We start from the raw sequence: 21,367 nt of genomic DNA, 5'->3' as shown, positions 1-21,367 counted from the left end.
CGGGCCGGGCTGGTGCGGGTGGCGAGGCCGCCAGGCGGGAGCTCCGGGCTTGCGCGGCCCGGAGCGGCCTGGGAGGGCGCGCGGGGTGGGGGGTGAGTGTCCCGCGGCTGGTCACCGCGCGCTCCCGCACACGAAAGCGGCGAGAGGGGCCGCGCTCCCAGTGGAATGGCGCCATGACACTGCCCCTCCTGGATTTGGGGGGGGGGGGTTGGGACAGGTGCGGTGGTTGGGGGGCGGGCGGCTCCGAGCTTGGGGCCCAGGGCCCAGGTGGCTGGGCAGGGCAGGTGGCGAGCGCAGCCACGGGGACAGGAGTGCAGCGTGGCTGCGGGACCTAGTGGGGACCCCCCAGCCCCAGCCCGCACCAGCGCCCCCCCCCCCACTTTGGAGAGGATTGCTAGAGGTCCAGCGAAGGGGAAAAGCCAAAGTGGACCCGAAGTCTGGGTCGGGAGCAGAATTCTGGCGGGAAGGACAGAGGAAGGGGACGCGGGCGCGGGTCCCCCCGGGAGGGAGGAGGCCGGGGAGGAGGTGGACGCGTATCCCGACGGGGCTGGACCACCTCAGGCCCTCGATCCCGTCCCCGTCCCGTTCCCGTCCCCCTCCCCGCTGCCACCCCGCCTTTTGAGTTGGGGAGAAGGAGGGGTTCGCGGGACAAATGTCCTGTCCGGAGCAGTGGCCGGCTGTCCAGAAGCGTGACGGATGGAGACATCATTCTGAGTCTGCATGGCTAACAGCTCTCCCCTGGACAAACGGACCTGGGTCTAGAGCTTTAGGAACCGCCGTCAACACAGTAGGTTTCAAAGGGGCTAAGAAACCACATGCGCTCATTGCCTAGCCCCGTGCCGACCTAACCGTAACCAGCCTGTGCGGTATTTTCACAGTAAAAGAAACCACAATGGTCGTGCAGCGGACAGCACTCATTGTTGCAGGGGAGAAGAGTCGACCCAGAACAACTATCTGCATCAAAGACCATCAGAAACGGCAGACACGGAACCATGTCTGTTCTAGACACCCCACTGCTGCCTTTCCAGAACAACCTTCCCTCCCCTCCCCCAGTTGCTTTAGAAAACACATGGCCTTACTCAGAATCACCACCAAGAGATTCCAGCCCTACCCGAAGGAGACACACGAGAGAAGCCAAGAAGGGGTGGGCAGAGACTGGACATTTGTCCCAGGCAGGGTTAAGAAAACAGGAGACGAGATAATGTCTAAAACGGTTAATAAACATGCAGAAGCGTAAATGGGAGGACGGCAGCCATGCGAGCTTTAGTGTCTGCCTACCAGGCAGAAAGCCCTGAGTTCAGATCCCCGTTTGCCGGAAACCAAAACTATTGTTCAGAATCATACTCAATTCTGGTTACTTAATGAGATTTGTATAAAAATTTAAAACTGTTACTATGAAGGTTACTGTTCCTAAGAGGGGTTACTGTTCATAAATCAGGTACTGAGTACCTTCCTTTTTGGGCACTGTCACCTGTTCTTTCACTAATCTGTATATTTTTTAAAATTTTGTATTGTAAAGATACTATACAGAGGGTTACAGTTAATCTGTATATTTTTTAAATAAAACGTGTAATGTACTTCAGCCTTCCGGTGAGTAACATCGAATGTTAACTTTCTTAACTTTCATGCATATGACCAAGTCCAAAGATATGTAAACCACATTTATGACAAATCACCTTTAATATGGATTATGAAGAGGAGAAAGAACTAAAATAGTAATCAAGTTTGAAAATGTAAAATTAAATGTAAAAGCTAAAATTATAAAACTACTGAAAACATTTTCAGGTTAAGAAACATCTGTTACAGTGCTAACCATAATTAGAAAAAATCCTGATAAACTGGATCTTATAAAAATTAATAAATGATCCTTATCACAATATACTACTAAGAACATAAATAGTCGGGCGCCGGTGGCCCACGCTTGTAATCATAGCTACTCAGGAGGCTGAGATCTGAGGATCGCAGTTCAAAGTCAGCCCAGGCAAGAAAGTCCCTGAGACTCTTATCTCCAATTAACCACAAGAAATCCAGACATAGTGCTGTGGCTCAAGTGGTAGAGTGCTTGCCTTGAGCTGAAGAGCTGAGGGACAGCGCCCAGGCCCAGAGTTCAAGCCCCACAATCGAGAGAGAGAAAAAAAAGGCAAGATATTGAATGGTTTATATAGAGTGCATGCCTTCATAATACATGTAAGCAAGACACAACTTTTTACTTTGAATGTAAATAAATCCTACAACTCAAGAAAAGGAAGATAATATAATTTTCAAGCAGCAAAAGCCTCAAATTGTACTTTCAAAAAAGGCATCAAAAAAAAGCATACAAAAATGTACTCAACATCATGTACTCAACTAATCATGGAAGTGTAAATTAAAACTATACTAAGATACCACAACACTAGTCCAGCTGTAATAATAATTTAAAAAAAGGCTGGGGCTGAGGGAATGGCTCAAGTGATAGAGTGTCTGCTTAGTAAGTACAAGGTCCTGAGTTCAAATGCTGTATCTCCAAAAAGAAAAGGATTGACAAAGGATTTTAATGAACAAATAGAATTTCATACACTGCTGAGGGGAGAATAAAATGATACGATCAGTTTTTGAAAGTGTTTGGCAGTTTTACTAAAGGTAACGAGACATATAGCATAGCAACGTGACTCCTAGGCATATACCCAAGAAGAACGGCACACAGATCCCAAAAAGTGGAGAACTGTAGTTTCTACACCAGAGCCAAAACTTAGCTAGAACTCAAGTGCCAATAATGAGGGAAAGGATAAATGCATTATAGTTACTCATGGAATAGAATTGTCTACAATAAAAAATATATACTGATTTTTTAAAAAGCCACGTGCAACAGAATATGAACTGGATGATCTCATTCATATGAAGTTGGAGAAAAAAGACTGATTCATCTTTATAGAACAGTAGTTATTTCTAGGGGCAATATAGACTGAGAAAAAGCATTAGGGAATGAGGTTTGTTTGTTTTTTTTTGGTACAAGGATCTGAGTGTTTATACCTTGATGTAGTATTGAAGTGAATATATATTTGTGAGAAGCTGTCAAGAAGTACACATGATTGGAACAATTTATTTTGCTGTAGGTTTTCCCTATTTAGAAAAAGAGATGGACAAATTAGCTTGGTGTGTTTCACTCAACAGATATGACAACGGCGCTCAGATGATTTGCAATTACATGAAATTTTATTATGAGGTTATACAATTTAAAACAAGCATAGAAAACCCTTGAACCACAACTCATAGGGAAAAGAATCTAAATTATTATGTGGGAATATATTAGAGGCCAGCCACTGGATGTAACTATAGCAATAGTATCTAATGTAAAAAGCAATAAGCAATATAAAGTTTTAAAATATTTTTAAAAAGTAGATAACTCCTTCAATCTATGGAGACTAAAGCTTAAATGCAAAACTAGTCCAAATTACTGCTAGAGACTGTTAGGTAAGTAAATTAAAAAATTTGAGATTTGCTTAAGCAAATAAAGTTTCTTGTACAAATCAAGCTGTTGCAATCTTGTTTGAGAAATATCTTTGACAATGTGCATCATATGCAAAGCAAGCAGCTGCTTCAATTGTGAAGTATGATGCCTGAAAAGACCATTGAAAGCTGACAATACTACTGTATTTTTAATGTCAAACTTTTTTTTTTTTATTTTTTATTTTTTGTTTTTTGGGTCCGATCGTGGGGCCTGAACTCGGCCTGGGCGCTGTCCCTCAGCTCTTCAGCTCAAGGCTAGCACTCTACCACTTGAGCCACAGCGCCACTTCCGGCTTTTTTCTTTTTGCTTATGTGGTGCTGAGGAATCGAACCCAGGGCCCTGAGCATGCAAGGCAAGCGCTCTACCACTGAGCCACCTTCCCAGCCCCGATGTCAAACTTTTAAACTTGGTTATGAAATTGGACTTTATTTTTAAATTTCAATTTTATTCTTTTGTGATGGTACTCGGTTTGAACTCAAGGCCTCACTGTCTAACATAGTTTTGTCACTCAAGGCTGGTGCTCTACTACTTGAGCCACCTCTACTTCCAGAATTTTTGCTGGTAAACTAGAGATGAGAGTCTCACAGATTTGTCTGCCCAGGTTGTCTTCAAACTGCAATTCTCAAATCTCAGACTCCTCAATAGCTACATTTTCCATATATGAGAACAGAGTTCAGAGTTTTCCTATAGAGCTACTTCCTAGGCCCCACCCTACTTACGTGACTCAGCCGTCATCCTGAGACTTACCCCCATCGCTTTACTTTTTTTGGGGGGGGGGAATGGTGGGTTTCTAGGGTTTCACCGTTCCGCCCTTTTCCACTCCTTTTCAGATCACAGTCTCCAGTGTTCTCCTAAAGAAGGAGAGATCATGCACGTTATAAAGTTATTTCAACCTCATAATTAACTGCATTGTCTGGGTACAGAATTTTAGGTTAGAAATAATTTTCCCTTATATGTTTGAAAGTCCTGTTTTCACAGTTTTTTAAAGCCTGGTTGGTACAAGTCTACTGTCATTCTGGAAATAACTAGTTTTATGTAACCTGTTTACCATACTCTTTGGAAGCATTTAGAATTTTCTTTAGCCCTGAGCTATATATACTTATATGCTTTTTGTTTTCTTTTTTAAATTCATCATGTTGGCCATTTGGTGGGACCCTTTTAGGAGATGAATGTATTACAATTTTAGGGAATCATAATAATCTTATCTCCCCCTTCACCTGTCTTCTCTATTCTCATTTTGGAATTCAGGAATTAAATGCAGCATCTCACTCTAATTTTCTTTTCTCATGCCTGTCACCTTAGCCTTTCTGTTCTACTTTCTGGAATTTCTGGAAATCATTTTCTGACACATCTATTGAATATTTCATTTTGGCTCCATTTCTTTAATAGCTCTTATTTTCCGACTTTAAAAATAACATCCTGCTCTTGCTCATATTTCACGGATTAGTATATCCTTCAATGTTTCTGATAATGTCTTCTTTTTAAATTTGTGGCTCTTCATTACTATATTTAATATATATTATTATATTATCATTTATACATTATTATTATTTGTGGTGGTTTGAACTCAGGGTCTTGGCAGTTGTTAGGCGGGTTCTCTAGGGTCCTCTGATTTTTTTTTTTTTTTGGTGGCATTAGGTTTGAACTCAGGGTTTCATATTTGCTTGGCAGTCACTTTACCACTTAGGCCCTACTTCTCTTTTTTGATTTGGTTATTTTTGAGATAGGATCTCACTTTTTCCCCAGGCAGGTCTGGACCTCTTGTATACAACTCGTGCTGTATAACTGGGATTAACAAGTGTGTGCTACCAGCTTTTTATGGCGAGATGGAACTTTATGAACTTCTTGCTGATTGGGCTGGACTTGAATCATCATCTTCCTGATCTCTGCCTTCTGAATAGTTAGAATTATAGCATGAGACACTGACATCTGGATTAGGGTCCTTCTTGATGCAATATGGCCATATATGTGGACCCTGAAACGAAGTTGATCCTCTTAGACCACTGCCAAATTAATGCATTTCAGAACATCAATTCCTATGTTAGATTACCATGTCCAAGAGCAGAGATCATCCACAGAAAGACACTATTAGGCATGGGTTTAGCAGTGAACTCAAACATAATAATCCCTCCACAAAAAAGATATTACCAGTTTATTAAATAAACTGCTGGTTCCTGTTGCAGTCTAATCTGTTACTACACCATTTTCTGTATACCAAAACTCAGTTTTATTCTTTATTCAGGTTCCCTACTCTACCTTCTAGATTACTGGCTACATATAGACTCCCCTCAAACGATCCTAGGAATTTTCTTATATGATACAACCAACTAACTAAATCTTCCCAAATAAGTTGAGTCCTAATTTGAGCCAATTTCTGCTGTTCATGAGCCAATCTTAAGCTGTTGCTAACATTTTTACTGCTTCAGCACTGACTAGAAGCAATAATCTTAGTCCTGTTTTCATCCTGGTATTCATTTTCCTACATCTCATTGAGAAGAGCTGGTCAGTTCCCCCAAGTTCACAGGAGGTCGTAGCCTGCAAGTGTCAAGTCAGCGTTGTGTCCTTGTCCTGTTCCTTTTCTTGGTCTTACACTTGCAAGTGAGTGTATGAGTATATAGTCTCACTGTTGCAGTCAACTGAAAGGAAGAACTCAGTAGATTGAATACTATTGTATCATACCACATTGTGTTCTAAATTGTCAGACTGCTAGGTGTGATAGTTTACATCTGTAATCCCAGTGACTTGGGAGGTGAAGAAAGGAGGATCACAGCCTAAAGCCAGTCTGGACAAAAACAGTTGGTGAGGCCATCTCAAAACACTGGACATAATCCCAGGTACATGGAGGCAAAGGCAAAGGGATCACAGTCTGAGTCTGGGCCATGTCTCAGATAAAGTGTGAGATCCTCACTGAAAACTAAATAAAAAAGGCCTAGGGGCATGGCATGATTAGTAGAAGGAATGCAGTTTAAACCCCACATACAAATAATGTGCAAGATCTGCCTGGTACTGGTGCCAGCCTGTGTAGCCTCTTTTCCTTTAGTAGACACTGCCCACTGGTAGACAAATATGTCAGTCAGTATGTGTTAATTTGCTTTTAGGTCATAAGGTCTGAGAGTTCTATCTACTTTCTATACTCTTTGTGTGCTACTTGTGAAATTAGCAGAGATAACTTAAGCTACATACAAATTACTAGCAAGTTTTACCTATTTCTTGAGCTATCCTTTGAAGGCCTTACTTGGAGTGTGCCCTCCATATGACAGGGCCTGTGTAGCCTATGATGGCCTCAAACTCACCATCTTCTTGCCTCAGACTGGGCTAATGCATATGGATCCATTATATTTAAATTTTATTTCTTCTGTGTAGTACTCCATATAATTTTTTTTATTCCCAGGGCTGGGAATGTACTGTAACTGAAGCCAAAAGCAGAAAGCCATTTTATTAGAACATGTAAGACAACTTATGCCTTACCAAGGCCTAAGTGTCTAGGGACCTTATTTGCTCTAATAACCTATTCTAACATTTCAATACTGTTTTCATCATATAGAAAGTTCTTTAGGTGGGTGTGATAGGAGCTCTAGCAAAAAATACTCTGGAGAAGATCTACTTTATCTGTTCTACTCTGGCCACGTACCTCTTTTCTTTTCTCTCCTTATGAAGTAGATGGAATTAAAAGTCATGATTACGGGGCTGGGAAGGTGACTGACTCAGTGCTAGAGTGCTTGCTTTGCATGCATGAGGCCCTGGGTTTGATTCCTCAGTACCACATAAGCAGAAAAAGCTGGAAGTGAAGCTGTGGCTCAAGTGGTAGAGTACTAGCCTTGAGCTGAAGAGCTGAGGGCCAGTGCCCAGGCCCAGAGTTCAGGTTCCACAATGGACCAAAAACAGTACGATCATGGCCTTCTTCTAGGCTCAAGATATCTGGACTGCTTCAACAAAACGGCTATCTGCATTAAGAAAACCACCTGTAGACATTGAGAAAACCACCTTTAAATTACTGGCCTACAAATCCTCTTTATTCCTCTGGACTCTCTTTCTTAGAAATAGGGAATAAATTTTTTATTTCTTTATATTTTTTTCTTACAATTATAAAGGCAGTATACAGATGGGTTAGTTATTTAAGTCAGTTAAAGAGTACATTTCTTTTTGGACAATATCACTCTTTCCCCTGCTCTCTCCCATTAAATTCTTTTTCCTTTATCCTAATTATGGTGACTTTTTAATCAGAGGCCTAGATAGGAAGAATGTGAAAATGGCAACATCATCCCTAAACCCAAGTCTCTGGCAAACAAGGTTTAAGGCTTATCAGGGGCTCATCTTTTCATGCAACCTTGGATTATTTCAATAGGTTTAAATTTGGGTTGTCACTAAATATGATATAATTTTGTCCTTTAAGTGTGTTTCTTTTCTAAAGATGCCAGTATGATTCACAGACATTGTACAAATACAGATGTATACATACGAGTTGTATTCAGTACTTAGTGAATGTTGACTTTGCCTTTAGTAAAGAAGATCTATTTAATTTGTTGAGGACAAATGAGCATACTCTGTTCAACATATATAAAGCTACTGGTTTATTCAGCTGCCAAGCTGGGGAAAGGCTTCCTTTCTGAGTCAATAGCAAAAATGTATTCATGAGCAAGGCACTTTTATATACACACAGACAAATGGATACATAAACATCAACATATTTTAATTTTCTGGCCTCTTTCATATGTCCTTCCACCTCCTCCCCTTAGGAAAAAAAACAGGTTCTTTTAACATTTTTAAAACTAATTCACACATTATCTACATAGGACATTTATGATACATTCATTCTGTTACATTAACAGTATAAAGTTTCAAATCAGTAATTTTTACTAATACCTTTTTATTCTAACTACTACAATATCCTCCTTTTTCCTTATAACAGGACAACTAAGGCTCAGCAGAAATACTCATATAAATTCTTTGCTCCCTTTAAATTTGCTGTACGTTTACAAAATTTGTGATTCTATCATTGCTTCAATTTTAGGATTCTATCTTTCAAGAATCATTATGAAAAATAAGCAAAAATAAAATAAAGAACACGTATTCTATTCTTTTTTTTACACCGGTCCTGGGGTTTGAATTAGGGCCTGGGCACGACCTCTTGAGCTTTTTTTGTTCAAGGGTAATGCTCTACCACTTGAGCCACAGTTCCACTTCTGCCTTTTTTAGTGCTTAACTGAAGATCCTTCCTGCCTGGTCTGGCTTCAGACATGATCTTCAGACCTTAGCCTCTGAGCAGCTAAGATTACAGGCATGAGCCACCAGCACTCACTTGTGATAATACTTTTAATAATCTGTGATATACTTTTAATAATCTGATTCCTCTCACCCAAAGGTTTTTCTCTCTATTGCACAGTATGCAAAGATTTAATAGTCTCATGCATTTCATTTTATGTATGTTAATTTTTACCTTTGATCCACTTGAACATAGCAAGACTTTTACAAGGGCATACACTCTTCCTTGTTCATCCAAAGAAAAACTATCTATTCTACTTAGAAAAACAATGCTGCTACTAAAACTTCAGATATATAGAAAGGTTTTATGAAATTAGAAGGGTACCTGAAATGTTTGTAGTGATGTGGAAAGTGCATAGACTTCTGCTCCAAAAAAATGACATACAGGTATTTTAATCCTTTAGCAGTTAATTCTGAAAACTTAAGTTCTGTCTTGATCTTCATTGTTTTGGAATGTACTCTATTTGCTCCCTAAAAAAGGTTGGATGTTATGATTCAAGAAACACATTTTCAATATAACAGAAGTCTCTTGATCTTAAGGGCAAATTATGCCAGAGACAAGATGGTGAAGACAATGATAGGGAATATATTTGGAGTAGGGTATATCCTGGGTTTGAAATTTCACTCCTCACAAAAAACAGGAACCCTAAAGGGTGTATCATATAGGTATATCTATATAAGCTTGGAGACACATCTAAATTCCATTTTCCTTTGTGCAATTATTCAACTTACTTCAATTACATCCCTAGAAATAAATGAGAAGACTGTGTAAGTAAAATTTTATTGTGAATAACCAACTTCTAGACAATGGTTGAGTTCTATCTTTCCAAGGCTGTTCTGGTGCTTGTATAACAAAAGCACTGCTGACCTACTTTTTTCTTCCCATTTATAATCTGGTACCTAGTTAAAGTAGATTCAGACAGACAGAATAAATTGGGGCAGGGTAACTATAGGATATGAAGAATGTGTAACTAACCTTTAAAATATAACATCTATTTAGGATGCTTATACAGAGGCTTGAACTCAAAGGACTGAGCACTGTCAAGTGTTTTTGCTCACAGCTGGTGTTTTATCATTTGAACCACAGCTTTAGTCTGGCTTTTTATGTGGTTAATTGGAGTTAAGACTCTCATGACTTCCTGCCCTGGCTAGCCTTTAACTGTAAGCCTCAGATCTCAGCCTACTGAGTAGTTATGAGATTACAAGCATGAGCCACTGGTGCCTGGCAAAATATAATCTTTTCGACTAATTCTTGTCATTTTATCCACAGGGTTTGTTAGATGACATATACATAATAAACATTTTCTTTAGCGGAAGTACAGGACTCTTGAGTGATTCAATACTTAGTAGCACTTTAGCTTGTCAAGGTATGGCACAGTTTTATTGAGTAGGTATGAGTTTCTCAACTGTACTCCTTTCTTAATCAGATGCTGGAGCAAATACTGATCCTCACAATGATGCAGTCAGAAGTTTGTTAACCGCCTTTTGGAAGTCAGTGTAAGAGTAAGTGGTGTTGATGGGCTCAGTACGAGTTGTTTCCTTAACTGTTTTAGTTAGCCAGCCACAGCAACAACCAGAAACACAAGAATTAGGAATCTGTTTTAAGTATTCAGGGATGGGAGTAGCTCTACTCAATGTTCGACTTAATTGTTTGGTGGCAAACTGCAATGCTCCATTTAGGGTGGCATGATCTCTTGAGAGCCGACTGGGACTGGTTAGGGGCTTCTGGAAAGGTGGGACTCCGCAAGAGGCCAGAGGGGGCCATTCAGGAATTGGTTCCAGTCTGGGGACACAGTGGGAACAATGGGAAAGTCTCAGACCTATCTCTCGAAGTATATGGACTGGGGTGCTTGGATCCAAGAGTTTTGCATGATATAGCCAGGAATTAGGATTTAGAGGCTTCCAAGTTGTAGAATACTTCAAAAGGCACTTAACCTGCCAGGCAAGACTCTCAAGAGGTGTTAGGTTGGGCACCATAGGGTCTTCTTCTTCAGAGGAATCCCACTCTTCTCCAGAACTCTCATCTAGGTAGCTAATGTTATCTTCCTCCTCACTTTCTGATTCTGATAAGCGATCAGGAGAGGGAATTCTGGGACCCATTAGAATTACACAGAGTAAGGACACAGAAAATAACAACAAGCAAAATAGATTATTGAATAACACTGGCTAATAAGAATATGAGAAGAAAAACCTTTTCACCAAGTTTGTCTACTTCTCAGTCTATTGTATACACAGTGTGCCTCTCCCACACCACTTGCACAGTTCTTCAAGATTATGTTCTTTATTCTTCACTTATGAAGAAGACATCTTAGTCTTCAGGACCAGTTCAGTGTGTAATAGTGGTAGTCACTTACCAGTGGCACAGGTCAGAGTATCTCCTTCAAACCTGGTTACCCAAGAGGAGGGGGGTCCTCATTTAGGCAAGCTGATTCTCTTAGTGGAGTCTCAGTTCTGGTATTGTGAACACATGTGTGCACTCTGGCAGTGATTCTGTATCTACTGGGTATGAAAGAAGCTCAGAAGTCACCTTGGTTGCCGACTGGTAAAAGAGCTTTCATGCAGAGGGTATGACCAGATGAGTTGTCAAGAACATCTGGTGTGCAAGAATCTCATGTTTCCCACAGGAGATGCTAATGTTCTTGGAAACCAGTGATTCAGTAGATGGACTATCTGGAAAGATAGCCTTTAATCTGTGAATGAGAAAACTAGAGATATGGTATTAAATGCAAGAAACATTAGGTAATTATATTGCTCATCTAACCTCAAGGCTCCCAAGAATATGTATGCTGAGCAAAAAACTTTACAGATTTTTCCCTCTATCTTACAGAGGCTTAAGATTCTTAGATTCTAATACCACTCCCAACAGAAAATTGGGAGTGGTTCTTAGAAGGAATCTCTGTCTATTTTAATTTGTTGGGACATTACTAAGTCAGTTTTTAAGGGTGTAGTTGGCACCTGAAAGTAGCTTCTGAAAAGCTGAACCTTTGTGCCCCAAACTCCAAACATTATTTTTACCTTTAGATGTGTTTGTTGATAACTGTTTTAGGGTAGTTGTCCTGGTAGGAGAGCTGCTAGCTGTTGGGACTCTTGCTGGGATTTCAGACGTGGTAATTATATGAAGAAGCTGTTAAAGGAAAAAACAAAAACAAAATCCAACTTAAAAAAAATGATCAATTCTTTTTTTTGTTTTGTTTGGCGGTCGTGGGGCTTGAACTCTGGGCCTGGGCGCTGTCCCTCAGCTCTTCAGCTCAAGGCGAGCGCTCTACCACTTGAGCTACAGCGCCACTTCCGGTTTTCTGGTGGTTTATTGGAGATAGGAGTCTCATGGTCTTTCTTGCCCGGGCTGGCTTTGAACCGCGATCCTCAGATCTCAGCCTCCTGAGTAGCTAGGATTACAGGCGTGAGCCACCAGCGCCCGGCTGATCAATTCTTTTTAAGAGAATAACAAATATTTAAAACTAGAGACAAATCACATAAATGCAGGTTCACTTCATTTTACTTGCAAAAAATATGGGTATCACAAGAATTCAGAGTATAGCAAAGAAAATGTTACAATCAATTGGAGTTTATACCAGCAACTCAAATTTGGAAAATTTATACATTTCTAAAATGAAAGAAAAATTCAACTTTATCAGCTGAATATAAAACTTCGTAATCCCTTATTGACCCACGTTTCAAAAAATTAGCCTTTAAAACTAGAAAAAAAGGTCTTTCTTAACTTGGTAAAGTTAATCTACCTAAATTAAAAGCAAGTAAGATTAAATATATTCCCTTTAAAAATAGCTAAGCTCTTTCAGCTTTTGTTTACCATCATGGTTACTGTGCCTTCCTGAGCTACTCTTCATGGCTTCTCACAAGACTTTCAGAATCAAGCGGTTTCTGGCCAAGAAACAAAAGCAAAATCGCCCCATTCCCCAGTGGATTCGGATGAAAACTGGTAACAAAATCAGGTACAACTCCAAGAGAAGACACTGGAGGAGAACCTGGGTCTGTATGGCAATTCTTCAGATGCCCACATATTTATGCTCTACCATGAACCAGTGAAGCTGAAACATCAATACTGCCTGGAATGACAGTTGGGTATTTTTAAAACTGATTTTTCTTTGGTTATTTTAATAATGGGCACAGTAATAAGCATGTAATAAACATTACATTTGAATCAAAAAATTAAAAATAAGGGCTGGGATGTAGCTCAGTGGCAAAGCGCTTGCCTAGCAAGTGCAACGTCCTGGGTTCGATCCCCAGTACCAAAAAAGAAAAGACAAAAAAAAATAAATAAATAAAAATAGTTAAGGTGACCATGATCATGATGATTAACACTGGCTTGACATGGCACTGAAAATCCTAGTCAGTATTATACATGACAGGTGTAAGAACTGGAAGTGAAAGGACTAAATAATTAATTTACACTCTTAATTTCCATACCAGGAATACTAAAAAAAAAAAACCCCACACACATCTTTAAGGATATAGGTATATATCAATAATAGGCAACATCTATATACTCTTTGATGGAACAAACAAGTATTATTCAGGTATCAACTTTGTCTAAATTTACAAATGTAGTTCTAAATTTAAAGTTTACTCCATAAGTGAACTTTAGCATTTATATGGAATGAATAAGATTTATACATATAGCCAAACCAACAGTTAAACAGATCAGCATGCATTAGGATATCTAATGTCCTTCAAGCTGTTATGAAAGTCAAAAATAAAAATAAGGGTGGAATACAAAAATAAACAAATCATCCCACTGAACAGAACAAATCTCAGACACAGAGACATAATGTAAGGCTGGCACATAAATCAATGGGGAGTGGATGAATTTAGTATATATGAGTGGATGAATTTAGCATATAGATAGATAGATAGATAGATAGATAGATAGATAGATAGATGCAGATGCAGCTGACTCATAATAGATAGATAGATAGATAGATAGATAGATAAATAGATAGATGCAGATGCAGCTGACTCATAATGAAGCAAAGTAAAACCCTACACCTATATAATGTCAGGAATAAAACTTACAGACCTAAAGAGGGATGATAACATTATATGGTTAGTCAAGTATTATTCAGGAGAACATCTCTATGTTTGAGGCCAAGAAAGACTTTGGAATTTTTTTTTAAAAAAGCATACATCAGAGAGTCAATAAACAATTTAATCACATCAAAAGCAAAACTTTTCAGACTGAACTAAAAACATTAAAGACAAAGTTAACTACAAACCAATCTTTTTAAACAAAAATAATTTCATGTGCTGGGGATGCAGCTAAGGAATATATTGATTAGCAGTAGATAGCCCCTTGGTTTGATTCCTAACTCAACAAAAAAGACAATTTTAATAAGAAAATGAGTAAGGGAAGGAGGTGTGGCTCAGATGGTAAGGCATCAGCCCAGCAAACAAGCAAATCAAATGTGAGGCCCTGGGTTTAAACCCGAGTATGACCAAAAGAAAGAAAGAAAGTACTGTCACATCTATAATTCTAGCTACTCAGAAAGCTGAGACTTAAATGATCAAGGTTTAAAACCAGCCTAGGCAGGAAAGTCCATAGGAATCCATCTCTGGTTAACTAGTAAAAAGCCAGGCTGGAGGAATGGTTCAAGTGGTAGAGCTCTAGCTGTGAGCAATGAAGCCCAGTGGGGCATGAGATTTAGACATACAGACAAAAATACTTTAAAGAGAATATCCAGAGATATTAACCATAAGATCACATTATGCTACCAGTTTAGTAAAAATTAGAAAAAAAAAGAAAATGGCAAATGTTGGTGAGTTTTCTTTACAAACTGGCACTGCTGGTGGGATTGCATACTGGAGTATAACTCTGAAAAGCAATCTAGCAGTCAAATAGTTAATTTTCACAGTAATTATTTTTCTGGACATACAAAAAAGAAATTCTCCCATGACAAATATACTAGGATATATTCTTCAGCTTCACCCATGATAAGGAGTTAAAAAAACTCTAGGTTTCTATCACTGGCAATGAGGTCAGGTAAAGAGCATAGAAAGCACAACATGGATGGACTTTAAGGGCATAGTTCTAAATGAAAATAAAATAGCAAGAAATAATATTAACATCTTATTAATGCCATCCTAAAAGGGTAGTTTCCAAAATTGATGTTAGTGAACAGCTATATATTAAGAAAATCGGTGTGTTAGCATGGTCACACGGTATGGCTTCTGGTTAGTATTTCTCTTCTAATGAATTCTCTTTTTTCTTCTTCTTTTTTATATACTTCAGTTCCCAATAGTGTCTGATACAAATTATGAGATCAGTAAATGTATTTGAAAGAATTAATGAATTACTAAGATCTGTAGTAAATCACGACTTAGGCATGCTCTGCTTTATTCCAGGGATGTAGAAAATTCCCAAATTATACTTTGGTGATTTGTAGTGTAGTTAACAAAACAAAATGATTTTTAAAAGTAGGACCAACATGAGCTGGGCCTTGGCAGTTAAGGTCTTTAATCCTAACTACTAAGGAGGCTAAGACCTAGGGATCACAGTACAAAGCCAGGCAGGAAAGTCCATGAGATTCTCATCTTTAATTAACTACTAAAAAGCCAGAAATGGTGCTATGACTCAAAGTGGTAGAGGACTAGCCTTGTGCACAAAAGCTGCCCAGGCCGTAGGTTCAATCCGCCCCCAACTGTCCCAAAGTAGTAGGATCAACTAAGTTGATGCTGTTACAATAAAAAAAAAAAAGAAATTGCATGTAACCTTAAGAAACATGAACGTAAGTACTTTTTTTTTTGGGGGGGTCCGGTCGTGGGGCCTGAACTCTGGGCCTGAGCACTGTCCCTCAGCTCTTCAGCTCAAGGCTAGCACTGTACCACTTGAGCCACAGCGCCACCTCCGGCTTTTTTCTTTTTGCTTATGTGGTGCTGAGGAATTGAACCCAGGACCTCAGGCATGCAAGGCAAGCGCTCTACCACTGAGCCACCTTCCCAGCCCCGAATGTAAGTACTTTTAAGCTTAGCTTACTTGCAATGTTTCTTAATCTGCCAAATACCACATGTCCTTATTTTATTGAGACAGAAGGAACTGGCTTTTAAGTGTATTGTCATCTTATACATTGCTTTAATCTCACATTACATTTGCAAGATTACTAATTAACTACACCAGTTATAGTGACATTTGAAACATAACAATCAGCACTAAGACAGAAAAAGCCTATTTGAAGGCATAAATTCTAGACACATCATAGTGAGCCCATAAATATTTCTTTATTTCTCATGTACACATTTTTCCAGATCAAAACTAAATTAACCCTTTATCTTACGTAATTCCTTGCAAAATTTGCCTGTCAAGAATGACTGATTTGAAATTTTAGAACTTAATAGTCTTATAATAGTCTTATTAGTTTTGTTATTTTCTAGACTGAGCTTATCAAGCATGGGGAACATTTATTCTCATAGTTGGAAATTTTTGTTCTTCCTTCCCACAACACTATAAAAGCAAGTTGAGAGTTATGTAAAATGCTAACATAGAATCCCAGGTACTGAGGACTCAATGATAGGAGGATTGGTAATTTGAGGCCTGCCCCAGAAAAGTGGAGGAGACTAACCTTCAAAAAGAAAAGACAAAAGAAGGATGTTCATTAACTGTAAGACTCAGTTCAATTCTCAGTACACTGGGAGGATGGAGCAGGGGATTGGAAAAGCAAAGAGAAAAATCAAACAAATGTGTAAGTTTTTCAACAGTAAAACTATGCTTGTGTTTAGTACAGCATTGTAAAGTTTTTTCAGATTATAATGTTCAAAAACATTAAAGAATTATGCCATTCATAGTTGAAAAAAAAAATGAATCAAAACATAGTTAAGACTGACCTCTGGTGGTCAGATTCCTTATCCTTGAGTTAACTGACAAAAGGGAATGAATGTAGTCCTGTAAGTAGGAGATAAATCCAATAGTACTGAAAGGGCTGGGATCACAGGTCAGTGCTGTGAAGCTAATTCTGAGTCTGTACTACAAAAATAAACAATTAAAAAATAAAATACTGTAAAGAAGAACTACCAGAAACTACCAGAAAAGCAACAGTGGTGGTAAGCACCCAAAAGGTAAGTGGAGCAACTAACTAAAGCCCATGAAATAGGAAAAGCGACAACAAATACTCATTTGTTCTCATTTTCAGTTTTCAGTTGACTTCACCTTAAAAAGAAATGGTATTTACAGTGGCTCTCAAAGTACAGAATGTTTCCATTATTAGTGTTGGATGCCCTCAACACTTGGGAGCGTTGTTAGTGTGAAATAATAGCAAAGACTTCATGACAAAAAAGAATGTAGATTATCTCATTAACAATTCACATAGGCAATTAAAAATGATTTTGGATACATTCGATTAAAAAAATTACTGCCCTTTCTGTTTTTCTACCAGTTTACCAGGCATTTTACCATTTTAGCTATAGTGAGATTACAAATGTTATTAGTATATTCGTTGTATTTGAAGGCCTCTGTATTTTAGCTCTGGCTGATTAACTTGGAATACCTTTGTCTTTTCTGAAATCAGGTATCTTGGTAATTTCAAAATTACAGGCAACTCAAATTCTTCTGCATTCATCATTTTAACTATCATTTGTAGGCCTACAAAGTTTCAGGAAGTCAGAATATGAAGCAGGAGAATGTATGGCATTCATATAACAGAATAGTATTCATCCTGCCTGTGCCTCAGTTTTCTCATCTTGAAAGATTGAAGTTTCTTTGCAGGTACTGTAAAGACTAAATGAAGTGCTTAGAACCACTGTCTGCCTTTGGTGCTAATATGAATAAAGCTGAAGACCAATGTGACTGAAAAAAGCCAGTTGCATTTCTGATTATTCATAAATGCTTATGTTGTTAACATAAAAAATTTGGGTGATCCGGGCGCTGGTGGCTCAGGCCTGTAATCCTAGCTACTCAGGAGGCGGAGATCTGAGCATTCTGGTTCAAAGCCAGCCCGGGCAGGAAAGCCTGTGAGACCCTTACCTCCAATAAACCACCAGAAAAACAGTGGTGCTGTGTCTCAAGTGATAGAGAGCTTGTCTTCAGCTGAAGAACTGTGGGACAGTGCCCAGGCCCAGAGTTCAAGTCCCATGACTGACAAAAAAAAAAAAACAAAAACAAAATAAAAAATTGGGCGGTGAAAAACAAATTTAATTCAATGTTTAAAAGTTAAGAAAAATGGGGGCGATAAAATTTGAAGTGGTGTAAGGTGTAGACAGCTTAAGTTCCATACCCACTGGGAAGTGGGGGTGGCAGTGTTGGGGGGGGAAAATAGCTGCCTTCCACCTATTTGCCTTGGTTCTCTGGTTGGGTTACCAAAAAAGTGCTCAACAGCCCCCATACAGACGCGAAACTGAAGGGTCAGAAGATGGCAGCTTCTATTTACCCTACGGAGATACGAGGAAGGAGGAGGAGGAGTTCGGATGGGGCTTCCACTGCTGGACTGGTGGGGAGGCCAGGGAGGGGTACAGAAAGGTGGTCTGGTCAGGAAGTCTCCCCGTGAGCGGAGTGACGCCAGTTACTCTTCCTCTCTTTTAACGGACAGCTCTCAGAGCTACCCGACAGTGACGTCTCCTTGGAGGTGTCATACTTTGGCCCTACCCGAGACGGGGGGTTCTTCTTTTGAGATTCCTCCCGCCGCCCCCCTCCCCCCAAAGGTTGAAGGCTCGGGTTCCCGGATGGAAGACGCGGGTCCGGCCCTCGCGCATCTTCACCGCGACCCGAGGCCCGGAGCCTGCTCCGCGCTCTCCTGGGCGCGGTGGCGTCGTCGGGCCTGGCGGGCCCGCGGCGGAGCCCGGGCGGGTCGCTCCCCCAGCCCGGACCCGAGGCTTGCCCGGGGCCGCCAAGTCCCGCTCCTCCGCCGGGGCCCCTCGCGCGGCCCGGCCTCCCCGCACGCCCCTCCAGCCGGAGCGGAGACTGACGCCCGCGGCGGACTCCCGGCTCTCACCGTGGAGGATCTTTCCAGCCTCCCCGCCTCGCGCCCCGGCGCACGGCAAGGCCCCACGGGGCGGCCCCAGCTCCGTCGGATCCCGAAGGTCGCGCGGCTGCTCCGCTCCGTCTCCCTGACGACGCGACTTCCGGCGAGGTCGACGCTCACCCCGCCCCTCTCAGAAGCTGCCCGGAAACCTGGCGAACGCGCCTGTAAGCGCACGCGCGGGGTTGGATCGTGGGTGGACCCCGCTCTCGCGGTAGTCTCGCGAGGTGTCATCTTCCCGCGGGACTTTTTTGAACGCTCTGGCGGTAACCACGCCCCCGGACGCTCCGAGGCTGCGTTGTTTGGGGTGGGGAGGGATTGGGCCGACTGCGGGGCGCCGCGGCCTTGCTGGGGTTCTGTCGTTCCGCCGCCATGGGAGCCGAGAAGAGGATGCTGCCCATCAAGGAGGCTTTTCAGCTGGCGCAGCAGCCGCACCAGAACCAGGCGAAGCTGGTGGTGGCTCTGAGCCGCACTTACGGCAAGGTCAACCTCCCCGCGGCCTCACCTCGGCGCCCCGCTCCTCCGCCGGCCGTCCCCGGGCCTCTCTTGGCGTGTGCGTGCGTGCGTGCGTGTGCGTGTGTGTGTGTGTGTGTGTGTGTGTGTGTGTGTGTGTGTGTGTGTGCGCGCGCGCGCCTATGTGGCAGACCTGGGACTTGAACTCAGATCCCTGTTGCTGCCCCTGAGTGTGTGTGTGTGTGTGTGTGGGCAGTCTTGAACTCAGATCCCTGTTGCTGCCCCAGAGAGAGAGAGAGAGAGAGAGAGAGAGAGAGAGAGAGAGAGAGAGTGTTCCTGGGACTTGAACTCAGCTCCTGCCCTGAGTTTTGGTGCTTGAGGCTGGCCACTCTACTACTTATGGCTTCTTGGTGATTAAATTGGAGAAAAGGGTCTCACGGACTTTTTTGCCCAGGCTGGTTTTGTACCCCGATCCTCAGATCGCAGCCTCCTAAGTAGCTAGGATTACAGGAGTGAGCCACTGACACCCAGACCTCCTGGCTTTTATGACCACTCAGTCTTTTCTCCTTGTTCGTGGTTGACACTTAATTCAGAGTGAAGTGAGCTTTACCATTCTCAGGAGACTTGCCCAAGGTCTCCAGAGCCCAGGTGAACGACCGGATCACCAGCCACACTGGGTTCCTCCTTTGCTTTTCTGCACTAATGCTACCCATCCCTGGGGCTCCCAGCTGGTGTGGACAGTTAATCCTTAGTCCACAGATTATATCCTGAAGGGATCTCTGCTTACAACAGAAAAGCCCACCTTCCAGTTAAATTCCTGAATCAGTTGAATCCAGTTACCCAATGTCAAATTAATCTTTAGGCTCCTACTCTTCCTGATCGTGTAGATACTGTGTAATTGGGGGATGGGAGGGGATGTATTAATTTAAAAGCCAAGAGAAATTGATTAGGCTGCATTATACTCATAAATTGTCATGTTGAATTGAAATTCCTTTACATGGCTATTTCAAGATAATAAATTTTTAGTAAATTGTTAAGTAAATATAGCAAAGCTTGGAGGATACAGGGAGATGGGAAAGGTATATACCAAAAGTAGTTTGGGGGCAGTAGGCCTATGAAACTGGTAATATATTGAGAATTGCAGGGTTTTGAAAACAAATCATTCTGCTGTTAAAATTGATGTTGTTTACTCTCTGGGAGGTGCAGATTGTAAACTGGAGTGAAGTTTGTGTAGTTTTATCCTTCTTGCTAGTTAGGATAATTGAGACTTTACTACAGATTTTAGGTTGCTAGGCCTTTTTCTGCTCAGTGTTTTCAGCAGTATTAAGGGAATGTTGGGAATGGTTTTTAATCAGTGTAGTTTATGAGGAGTTTCTTTTGCCTTTCAGGTGGATAATAAAACAGTTTTTCATGAAGAGTTTGTTCATTACCTGAAATATGCCATGGTGGTCTATAAACGTGAACCAGCTGTGGAGCGTGTGATAGAATTTGCAGCCAAGTTTGTCACTTCATTTCACCAATTGGATACCAACAATGATGAAGAAGAGGAAGATGATGGCATTTTAAATTACTTGTTTACTTTCCTGTTAAAGGTAAAAGCTAGGATTTTGAGGATGTATTGTAGAAAACTTTGCCACAGAGATTGTGTATTTTAGACAATAAAATATCTCGCGATGGGGGAAAAATCTGTAAACAAGTCTCTTATAGGAAATCTTAACTGTCATTAAGATTAAAAAGACTGTGCTTTTAAACAATAGCTATCATTAAAATTTTAGTGACCTGTTTAAATAATTTGTCATAGGTGTTTGCTTTAAGTGAGTTTTCTTTTTTTTTTCTTTTTAAAAAAAGCTTATTTATATAAATTGTGCAGGGGGGATTTCACTGTTTTATTTTCATAAATATATTGCATCAATCTCTCTCCCTGTATCACACTTCCTTTCCCTCTTCCCTCATTTTCCCAGAACAGTATCAACAGGTTTTACAGTATTTTCATAGTTTCAAGTGAGCTATTTGGACTATATCCATCCTCTTTCATCCTCCTTGTTAACTCAGCCCCTTCTGCTAGTACCCTCCTCAGAGGCTATTTTTCCCTTCTTTCCTTTAAATGAGTTTTCTGTTTTAGAAGTAAAATATGGCTGGGCACCAGTGGCTCATGCCTGTAATCCTAGCTATTCAGGAGGCTGAGATCTGAGGATTGCCATTTGAA

General features: G+C 40.9%; 3 protein-coding genes across 8 annotated transcripts in view; 2 read left to right on the top strand and 1 right to left on the bottom strand.

Moving 5' to 3' along the window:
- Positions 1 to 8,043: 8,043 nt before the first annotated feature.
- Positions 8,044 to 18,785, bottom strand: Dcaf16 (DDB1 and CUL4 associated factor 16). Of its 5 annotated transcripts, none has more exons than XM_070013103.1 (4): positions 18,682 to 18,785; positions 17,718 to 17,828; positions 11,765 to 11,873; positions 8,044 to 11,439 (listed from the first exon to the last, which is right to left on the bottom strand). In XM_070013103.1, the coding sequence occupies exon 4, from the start codon at positions 10,847 to 10,849 to the stop codon at positions 10,199 to 10,201; it is 651 nt and encodes a 216-aa protein (XP_069869204.1). In that variant the 5' UTR covers positions 10,850 to 11,439; positions 11,765 to 11,873; positions 17,718 to 17,828; positions 18,682 to 18,785; the 3' UTR covers positions 8,044 to 10,198. The 5 variants fall into 5 exon arrangements, with proteins under 5 accessions (XP_069869204.1, XP_069869203.1, XP_069869202.1 ...); XM_070013102.1 differs by lacking the exon at positions 18,682 to 18,785 and adding an exon at positions 18,121 to 18,356; XM_070013101.1 differs by lacking the exon at positions 17,718 to 17,828 and having other exon boundaries at positions 8,044 to 11,454; positions 18,682 to 18,781.
- On the top strand, positions 12,593 to 18,360 carry LOC138820657 (large ribosomal subunit protein eL39-like). Its single transcript, XM_070012398.1, has 2 exons — positions 12,593 to 12,745; positions 18,280 to 18,360. Exons 1-2 carry the CDS (start codon positions 12,593 to 12,595, stop codon positions 18,358 to 18,360), a joined length of 234 nt encoding a protein of 77 aa, XP_069868499.1.
- A 17-nt stretch (positions 18,786 to 18,802) lies between the features above and the next one.
- Ncapg (non-SMC condensin I complex subunit G) overlaps positions 18,803 to 21,367 on the top strand; it is a 28,094-nt gene continuing 25,529 nt past the window's right edge. The window contains exons 1-2 of one of the 2 annotated variants that reach the window (XM_070013099.1): positions 18,803 to 18,875; positions 20,550 to 20,753. In XM_070013099.1, the coding sequence (XP_069869200.1) occupies positions 20,604 to 20,753 (150 nt within the window). In that variant the 5' untranslated portion in view covers positions 18,803 to 18,875; positions 20,550 to 20,603. Of the gene's footprint in view, positions 18,876 to 19,021; positions 19,192 to 20,549; positions 20,754 to 21,367 lie in introns of those variants that run through there. The other variant, XM_070013098.1, reaches the window with a different exon arrangement.

Source organism: Dipodomys merriami, unplaced genomic scaffold, assembly GCF_024711535.1.
Source record: "Dipodomys merriami isolate MVZ:Mamm:240054 unplaced genomic scaffold, mDipMer1.0.p SCAF_9, whole genome shotgun sequence".
Taxonomy (NCBI): domain Eukaryota; kingdom Metazoa; phylum Chordata; class Mammalia; order Rodentia; family Heteromyidae; genus Dipodomys; species Dipodomys merriami.
This window is presented reverse-complemented; position numbering and strand designations above follow the sequence as displayed.

What these genes read in the sequence shown, in the direction of transcription:
- Dcaf16 (XM_070013103.1), bottom strand. Translation starts at nt 10,849, where the DNA reads ATGGGTCCCAGAATTCCCTCTCCTGATCGCTTATCAGAATCAGAAAGT.
- LOC138820657 (XM_070012398.1), top strand. Translation starts at nt 12,593, where the DNA reads ATGGCTTCTCACAAGACTTTCAGAATCAAGCGGTTTCTGGCCAAGAAA. An exon ending in GGAGAACCTGGGTCTGTATG is followed by an intron (nt 12,746 to 18,279) that starts GCAATTCTTCAG and finishes TTTAACGGACAG; the next exon opens with CTCTCAGAGCTACCCGACAG.